Source organism: Oncorhynchus tshawytscha, unplaced genomic scaffold (assembly GCF_018296145.1).
Source record: "Oncorhynchus tshawytscha isolate Ot180627B unplaced genomic scaffold, Otsh_v2.0 Un_contig_2185_pilon_pilon, whole genome shotgun sequence".
In the NCBI taxonomy this organism is placed as follows: Eukaryota; Metazoa; Chordata; class Actinopteri; order Salmoniformes; family Salmonidae; genus Oncorhynchus; species Oncorhynchus tshawytscha.
Genome location: NW_024608235.1, coordinates 7,798 through 17,500, shown reverse-complemented (window position 1 = coordinate 17,500; position 9,703 = coordinate 7,798). Strand labels below are relative to the sequence as shown.

The 9,703-nt window shown below is 50.6% G+C and overlaps 1 protein-coding gene across 1 annotated transcript in view; it reads right to left on the bottom strand.

The window, feature by feature from the left end:
• The window catches only part of LOC121843349 (dachshund homolog 1-like), a gene marked incomplete at its 5' end in the record, with an annotated part of 28,634 nt that extends 19,191 nt beyond the window's left edge, over window positions 1-9,443 (bottom strand). The window contains 2 exons of the mRNA XM_042312964.1: window positions 5,288-5,417; window positions 9,256-9,443. Of these exons, the coding sequence (XP_042168898.1) occupies window positions 5,288-5,417; window positions 9,256-9,443 (318 nt within the window). The remainder of the gene's footprint in view (window positions 1-5,287; window positions 5,418-9,255) is intronic.
• Between the last annotated feature and the right edge of the window lie 260 nt (window positions 9,444-9,703).

The window sequence follows — 9,703 nt, the reverse complement described above, 5'->3', positions numbered from 1 at the left end:
TACGGGTCCTGTCTGGGTTAGGGTACGGGTCCTGTCTGGGTTAGGGTACGGGTCCTGTCTGGGTTAGGGTACGGGTCCTGTCTGGGTTAGGGTACGGGTCCTGTCTGGGTTAGGGTACGGGTCCTGTCTGGGTTAGGGTACGGGTCCTGTCTGGGTTAGGGTACGGGTCCTGTCTGGGTTAGGGTACGGGTCCTGTCTGGGTTAGGGTACGGGTCCTGTCTGGGTTAGGGTACGGGTCCTGTCTGGGTTAGGGTACGGGTCCTGTCTGGGTTAGGGTACGGGTCCTGTCTGGGTTAGGGTACGGGTCCTGTCTGGGTTAGGGTACGGGTCCTGTCTGGGTTAGGGTACGGGTCCTGTCTGGGTTAGGGTACGGGTCCTGTCTGGGTTAGGGTACGGGTCCTGTCTGGGTTAGGGTACGGGTCCTGTCTGGGTTAGGGTACGGGTCCTGTCTGGGTTAGGGTACGGGTCCTGTCTGGGTTAGGGTACGGGTCCTGTCTGGGTTAGGGTACGGGTCCTGTCTGGGTTAGGGTACGGGTCCTGTCTGGGTTAGGGTACGGGTCCTGTCTGGGTTAGGGTACGGGTCCTGTCTGGGTTAGGGTACGGGTCCTGTCTGGGTTAGGGTACGGGTCCTGTCTGGGTTAGGGTACGGGTCCTGTCTGGGTTAGGGTATGGGTCCTGTCTGTAGAGTGTTCTGTGTGCTGGGTTAGGGTACGGGTCCTGTCTGTAGAGTGTTCTGTGTGCTGGGTTAGGGTATGGGTCCTGTCTGTAGAGTGTTCTGTGTGCTGGGTTAGGGTACGGGTCCTGTCTGCAGAGTGTTCTGTGTGCTGGGTTAGGGTACGGGTCCTGTCTGCAGAGTGTTCTGTGTGCTGGGTTAGGGTACGGGTCCTGTCTGTAGAGTGTTCTGTGTGCTGGGTTAGGGTATGGGTCCTGTCTGTAGAGTGTTCTGTGTGCTGGGTTAGGGTACGGGTCCTGTCTGCAGAGTGTTCTGTGTGCTGGGTTAGGGTACGGGTCCTGTCTGTAGAGTGTTCTGTGTGCTGGGTTAGGGTATGGGTCCTGTCTGTAGAGTGTTCTGTGTGCTGGGTTAGGGTACGGGTCCTGTCTGCAGAGTGTTCTGTGTGCTGGGTTAGGGTACGGGTCCTGTCTGTAGAGTGTTCTGTGTGCTGGGTTAGGGTACGGGTCCTGTCTGTAGAGTGTTCTGTGTGCTGGGTTAGGGTACGGGTCCTGTCTGTAGAGTGTTCTGTGTGCTGGGTTAGGGTACGGGTCCTGTCTGTAGAGTGTTCTGTGTGCTGGGTTAGGGTATGGGTCCTGTCTGTAGAGTGTTCTGTGTGCTGGGTTAGGGTACGGGTCCTGTCTGTAGAGTGTTCTGTGTGCTGGGTTAGGGTACGGGTCCTGTCTGTAGAGTGTTCTGTGTGCTGGGTTAGGGTACGGGTCCTGTCTGTAGAGTGTTCTGTGTGCTGGGTTAGGGTACGGGTCCTGTCTGTAGAGTGTTCTGTGTGCTGGGTTAGGGTACGGGTCCTGTCTGTAGAGTGTTCTGTGTGCTGGGTTAGGGTACGGGTCCTGTCTGCAGAGTGTTCTGTGTGCTGGGTTAGGGTACGGGTCCTGTCTGTAGAGTGTTCTGTGTGCTGGGTTAGGGTACGGGTCCTGTCTGTAGAGTGTTCTGTGTGCTGGGTTAGGGTACGGGTCCTGTCTGTAGAGTGTTCTGTGTGCTGGGTTAGGGTACGGGTCCTGTCTGTAGAGTGTTCTGTGTGCTGGGTTAGGGTACATACGGGTCCTGTCTGTAGAGTGTTCTGTGTGCTGGGTTAGGGTACATACGGGTCCTGTCTGTAGAGTGTTCTGTGTGCTGGGTTAGGGTACGGGTCCTGTCTGTAGAGTGTTCTGTGTGCTGGGTTAGGGTACATACGGGTCCTGTCTGTAGAGTGTTCTGTGTGCTGGGTTAGGGTACGGGTCCTGTCTGTAGAGTGTTCTGTGTGCTGGGTTAGGGTACGGGTCCTGTCTGCAGAGTGTTCTGTGTGCTGGGTTAGGGTACGGGTCCTGTCTGTAGAGTGTTCTGTGTGCTGGGTTAGGGTACGGGTCCTGTCTGCAGAGTGTTCTGTGTGCTGGGTTAGGGTACGGGTCCTGTCTGTAGAGTGTTCTGTGTGCTGGGTTAGGGTACGGGTCCTGTCTGTAGAGTGTTCTGTGTGCTGGGTTAGGGTACGGGTCCTGTCTGTAGAGTGTTCTGTGTGCTGGGTTAGGGTACGGGTCCTGTCTGTAGAGTGTTCTGTGTGCTGGGTTAGGGTACGGGTCCTGTCTGTAGAGTGTTCTGTGTGCTGGGTTAGGGTACGGGTCCTGTCTGTAGAGTGTTCTGTGTGCTGGGTTAGGGTACGGGTCCTGTCTGCAGAGTGTTCTGTGTGCTGGGTTAGGGTACGGGTCCTGTCTGTAGAGTGTTCTGTGTGCTGGGTTAGGGTACGGGTCCTGTCTGTAGAGTGTTCTGTGTGCTGGGTTAGGGTACCCTGTCTGTAGAGTGTTCTGTGTGCTGGGTTAGGGTATGGGTCCTGTCTGTAGAGTGTTCTGTGTGCTGGGTTAGGGTATGGGTCCTGTCTGTAGAGTGTTCTGTGTGCTGGGTTAGGGTACGGGTCCTGTCTGCAGAGTGTTCTGTGTGCTGGGTTAGGGTACGGGTCCTGTCTGTAGAGTGTTCTGTGTGCTGGGTTAGGGTACAGGTCCTGTCTGTAGAGTGTTCTGTGTGCTGGGTTAGGGTATGGGTCCTGTCTGTAGAGTGTTCTGTGTGCTGGGTTAGGGTACGGGTCCTGTCTGCAGAGTGTTCTGTGTGCTGGGTTAGGGTACGGGTCCTGTCTGCAGAGTGTTCTGTGTGCTGGGTTAGGGTACGGGTCCTGTCTGCAGAGTGTTCTGTGTGCTGGGTTAGGGTACGGGTCCTGTCTGCAGAGTGTTCTGTGTGCTGGGTTAGGGTACGGGTCCTGTCTGCAGAGTGTTCTGTGTGCTGGGTTAGGGTACGGGTCCTGTCTGCAGAGTGTTCTGTCTGCTGGGTTAGGGTACGGGTCCTGTCTGCAGAGTGTTCTGTCTGCTGGGTTAGGGTACGGGTCCTGTCTGTAGAGTGTTCTGTCTGCTGGGTTAGGGTTAGGGTACGGGTCCTGTCTGCAGAGTGTTCTGTGTGCTGGGTTAGGGTACGGGTCCTGTCTGCAGAGTGTTCTGTCTGCTGGGTTAGGGTACGGGTCCTGTCTGCAGAGTGTTCTGTGTGCTGGGTTAGGGTACGGGTCCTGTCTGTAGAGTGTTCTGTGTGCTGGGTTAGGGTACGGGTCCTGTCTGCAGAGTGTTCTGTCTGCTGGGTTAGGGTACGGGTCCTGTCTGCAGAGTGTTCTGTGTGCTGGGTTAGGGTACGGGTCCTGTCTGCAGAGTGTTCTGTGTGCTGGGTTAGGGTACGGGTCCTGTCTGCAGAGTGTTCTGTGTGCTGGGTTAGGGTACGGGTCCTGTCTGCAGAGTGTTCTGTGTGCTGGGTTAGGGTACGGGTCCTGTCTGCAGAGTGTTCTGTGTGCTGGGTTAGGGTACGGGTCCTGTCTGTAGAGTGTTCTGTGTGCTGGGTTAGGGTACGGGTCCTGTCTGTAGAGTGTTCTGTGTGCTGGGTTAGGGTACGGGTCCTGTCTGTAGAGTGTTCTGTGTGCTGGGTTAGGGTACGGGTCCTGTCTGTAGAGTGTTCTGTGTGCTGGGTTAGGGTACGGGTCCTGTCTGCAGAGTGTTCTGTGTGCTGGGTTAGGGTACGGGTCCTGTCTGTAGAGTGTTCTGTGTGCTGGGTTAGGGTACGGGTCCTGTCTGCAGAGTGTTCTGTGTGCTGGGTTAGGGTACGGGTCCTGTCTGCAGAGTGTTCTGTGTGCTGGGTTAGGGTACGGGTCCTGTCTGCAGAGTGTTCTGTGTGCTGGGTTAGGGTACGGGTCCTGTCTGCAGAGTGTTCTGTGTGCTGGGTTAGGGTACGGGTCCTGTCTGCAGAGTGTTCTGTGTGCTGGGTTAGGGTACGGGTCCTGTCTGTAGAGTGTTCTGTGTGCTGGGTTAGGGTACGGGTCCTGTCTGTAGAGTGTTCTGTGTGCTGGGTTAGGGTACGGGTCCTGTCTGTAGAGTGTTCTGTGTGCTGGGTTAGGGTACGGGTCCTGTCTGCAGAGTGTTCTGTGTGCTGGGTTAGGGTACGGGTCCTGTCTGCAGAGTGTTCTGTGTGCTGGGTTAGGGTACGGGTCCTGTCTGTAGAGTGTTCTGTGTGCTGGGTTAGGGTATGGGTCCTGTCTGTAGAGTGTTCTGTGTGCTGGGTTAGGGTTAGGGTACGGGTCCTGTCTGTAGAGTGTTCTGTGTGCTGGGTTAGGGTACGGGTCCTGTCTGTAGAGTGTTCTGTGTGCTGGGTTAGGGTACGTACGGGTCCTGTCTGCAGAGTGTTCTGTGTGCTGGGTTAGGGTACGGGTCCTGTCTGTAGAGTGTTCTGTGTGCTGGGTTAGGGTACGGGTCCTGTCTGTAGAGTGTTCTGTGTGCTGGGTTAGGGTACGGGTCCTGTCTGTAGAGTGTTCTGTGTGCTGGGTTAGGGTACGGGTCCTGTCTGCAGAGTGTTCTGTGTGCTGGGTTAGGGTATGGGTCCTGTCTGTAGAGTGTTCTGTGTGCTGGGTTAGGGTACGGGTCCTGTCTGCAGAGTGTTCTGTGTGCTGGGTTAGGGTACGGGTCCTGTCTGCAGAGTGTTCTGTGTGCTGGGTTAGGGTACTACGGGTCCTGTCTGCAGAGTGTTCTGTGTGCTGGGTTAGGGTACGTACGGGTCCTGTCTGCAGAGTGTTCTGTGTGCTGGGTTAGGGTTAGGGTACGGGTCCTGTCTGCAGAGTGTTCTGTGTGCTGGGTTAGGGTACGTACGGGTCCTGTCTGCAGACTGTTCTGTGTGCTGGGTTAGGGTATGTACGGGTCCTGCAGGGTGTTCTGTGTGCTGGGTTAGGGTTAGGGTACGTACGGGTACTGTCTGCAGAGTGTTCTGTGTGCTGGGTTAGGGTACTACGGGTCCTGTCTGCAGACTGTTCTGTGTGCTGGGTTAGGGTACTACGGGTCCTATCTGCAGAGTGTTCTGTGTGCTGGGTTAGGGTTAGCGTACGGGTCCTGTCTGTAGAGTGTTCTGTGTGCTGGGTTAGGGTATGTACGGGTCCTGCAGGGTGTTCTGTGTGCTGGGTTAGGGTTAGGGTACGTACGGGTACTGTCTGCAGAGTGTTCTGTGTGCTGGGTTAGGGTACGTACGGGTACTGTCTGCAGAGTGTTCTGTGTGCTGGGTTAGGGTACGTACGGGTCCTGTCTGCAGAGTGTTCTGTGTGTACTGGGGAGCTGGAGATGCTGCTGCTGTGACGAGAGGACAGGTGACTCCCAGACCTCCTCCCGTCCTCCAGAGAGGGAGACGGACTGTCCCGAACACGCTCCTAGAATGAAGAACAACACCATAGTGAGTGGAAACACACGTCAACATCATTGAATATTTTACAATAATAATCACAGTGTCCAGGAAAGGTTGGGATGTTCTCAGGGCTTGAAAGGAAACTTCTGACATAATATCATGAGACCATCCAGTGTACCTTTATAACAGGTGGCCGTAGCATAATGTACTACAGTACCCATAATGCTCTGACCTACCTTTATAACAGGTGACCATGCTAACATACCTTTAGAACAGAGGTGACCATGCTAACATACCTTTACAACAGAGGTGACCGCCATGCTAACATACCTTTACAACAGAGGTGACCTCCATGCTAACATACCTTTACAACAGAGGTGACCGCCATGCTAACATACCTTTATAATGGAGGGGACCTCCATGCTAACATACCTTTATAATGGAGGTGACCATACTAACATACCTTTATAATGGAGGTGACCATGCTAACATACCTTTATAACAGAGGTGACCTCCATGCTAACATACCTTTATAACAGAGGTGATCTCCATGCTAACATACCTTTATAACGGAGGTGTTCTCCACGCTAACATACCTTTATAACGGAGGGACCTCCATGCTAACATACCTTTACAACAGAGGTGAACGCCATGCTAACATACTTTTATAACGGAGGTGACTATGCTAACATACCTTTATAACAGAGGTGACCATGCTAACATACCTTTAGAACGGAGGTGACCTCCATGCTAACATACCTTTATAACAGAGGTGACCTCCATGCTAACATACCTTTACAACAGAGGTGACCTCCATGCTAACATACCTTTACAACAGAGGTGACCTCCATGCTAACATACCTTTACAACAGAGGTGATCTCCATGCTAACATACCTTTACAACAGAGGTGACCTCCATGCTAACATACCTTTATAACAGAGGTGACCATGCTAACATACCTTTATAACGGAGGTGGCCATGCTAACATACCTTTATAACAGAGGTGACCATGCTAACATACCTTTATAATGGAGGGACCGCCATGCTAACATACCTTTATAATGGAGGTGACCATGCTAACATACCTTTATAATGGAGGGACCGCCATGCTAACATACCTTTATAACAGAGTTGACCATGCTAACATACCTTTATAACAGAGGTGACCATGCTAACATACCTTTATAACGGAGGTGACCTCCATGCTAACATACCTTTATAATGGAGGGACCACCATGCTAACATACCTTTATAACAGAGGTGACCATGCTAACATACCTTTATAACGGAGGTGACCTCCATGCTAACATACCTTTACAACAGAGGTGACCATGCTAACATACCTTTATAACAGAGGTGACCATGCTAACATACCTTTATAATGGAGGGACCGCCATGCTAACATACCTTTATAACAGAGGTGACCATGCTAACATACCTTTATAACAGAGGTGACCATGCTAACATACCTTTATAACAGAGGTGACCATGCTAACATACCTTTATAATGGAGGTGACCATGCTAACATACCTTTATAATGGAGGTGACCATGCTAACATACCTTTATAATGGAGGTGACCATGCTAACATACCTTTATAATGGAGGGACCTCCATGCTAACATACCTTTATAACAGAGGTGACCATGCTAACATACCTTTATAACACTAGAGGACCATGCTACCATACCTTTATAACAGAGGTGACCATGCTAACATACCTTTATAATGGAGGTGACCATGCTAACATACCTTTATAATGGAGGTGACCATGCTAACATACCTTTATAATGGAGGTGACCATGCTAACATACCTTTATAACAGAGGTGACCTCCATGCTAACATACCTTTATAACAGAGGTGACCTCCATGCTAACATACCTTTATAACAGAGGTGACCATGCTAACATACCTTTATAACAGAGGTGACCATGCTAACATACCTTTATAATGGAGGGACCGCCATGCTAACATACCTTTATAACAGAGGTGACCATGCTAACATACCTTTATAACACTTGCTACCATACCTTTATAACAGAGGTGACCATGCTAACATACCTTTATAATGGAGGTGACCATGCTAACATACCTTTATAATGGAGGTGACCATGCTAACATACCTTTATAATGGAGGTGACCATGCTAACATACCTTTATAACAGAGGTGACCTCCATGCTAACATACCTTTATAACAGAGGTGACCTCCATGCTAACATACCTTTATAACGGAGGTGACCTCCATGCTAACATACCTTTATAACGGAGGTGACCTCCATGCTAACATACCTTTACAACAGAGGTGAACGCCATGCTAACATACCTTTATAATGGAGGTGACCATGCTAACATACCTTTATAATGGAGGTGACCATGCTAACATACCTTTATAACGGAGGTGACCTCCATGCTAACATACCTTTATAACGGAGGTGACCTCCATGCTAACATACCTTTACAACAGAGGTGACCGCCATGCTAACATACCTTTACAACAGAGGTGACCGCCATGCTAACATACCTTTATAACAGAGGTGACCTCCATGCTAACATACCTTTACAACAGAGGTGACCTCCATGCTAACATACCTTTACAACAGAGGTGATCTCCATGCTAACATACCTTTATAACAGAGGTGACCTCCATGCTAACATACCTTTATAACAGAGGTGACCATGCTAACATACCTTTATAACGGAGGTGGCCATGCTAACATACCTTTATAACAGAGGTGACCATGCTAACATACCTTTATAATGGAGGGACCGCCATGCTAACATACCTTTATAATGGAGGTGACCATGCTAACATACCTTTATAATGGAGGGACCGCCATGCTAACATACCTTTATAACAGAGGTGACCATGCTAACATACCTTTATAACAGAGGTGACCATGCTAACATACCTTTATAACGGAGGTGACCTCCATGCTAACATACCTTTATAATGGAGGGACCACCATGCTAACATACCTTTATAACAGAGGTGACCATGCTAACATACCTTTATAACGGAGGTGACCTCCATGCTAACATACCTTTACAACAGAGGTGACCATGCTAACATACCTTTATAACAGAGGTGACCATGCTAACATACCTTTATAATGGAGGGACCGCCATGCTAACATACCTTTATAACAGAGGTGACCATGCTAACATACCTTTATAACAGAGGTGACCATGCTAACATACCTTTATAACAGAGGTGACCTCCATGCTAACATACCTTTATAATGGAGGTGACCTCCATGCTAACATACCTTTATAACGGAGGGACCGCCATGCTAACATACCTTTACAACAGAGGGACCGCCATGCTAACATACCTTTATAACGGAGGGACCGCCATGCTAACATACCTTTATAACGGAGGTGACCTCCATGCTAACATACCTTTATAATGGAGGGACCGCCATGCTAACATACCTTTATAACGGAGGGACCACCATGCTAACATACCTTTATAACGGAGGTGACCATGCTAACATACCTTTATAACGGAGGTGATCTCCATGCTAACATACCTTTATAACGGAGGGACCGCCATGCTAACATACCTTTATAATGGAGGGACCGCCATGCTAACATACCTTTATAACGGAGGGACCGCCATGCTAACATACCTTTATAATGGAGGGACCGCCATGCTAACATACCTTTATAACGGAGGTGAACTCCATGCTAACATACCTTTATAACGGAGGGACCGCCATGCTAACATACCTTTATAATGGAGGGACCGCCATGCTAACATACCTTAATAATGGAGGGACCGCCATGCTAACATACCTTTATAACGGAGGGACCGCCATGCTAACATACCTTTATAATGGAGGGACCGCCATGCTAACATACCTTTATAACGGAGGTGACCATGCGGCCGCGGGAGGAGAGGGTAGAGTGGTGGACCTGGGCAGCAGAGGCCATGCTGGCTAACGTGTTGAGGTGGTTCATCTGACTCATTGCCATGGAGACGGAGGCAGGGGCCATACTGACAGGGATCAGGGGGTGTGACATCATCATGAACGGGAGGTGTTCCAGACCTGAGAGAGGGAGGGAGGGAAAGGGAGGGAGGGAGGGAGGGAGGGAGGGAGAGGAGGGAAAAGAGAGGGAGGGAGGAGGAGGGAGGGAGGGAGGGAGGGAGGGAGGGAGGGAGGGAGGGAGGGAGGGTGGGAGGGAGGGAGGGAGGGTAAGGGGGCGAGAAAGAGAGAGATGGTTTTCTATTGAGCTTTGTGGCACCATAGCATACATTAGAAGGTGGAGTGTAAACCATTATATTGTCACACTCAGGACACTAGACCAA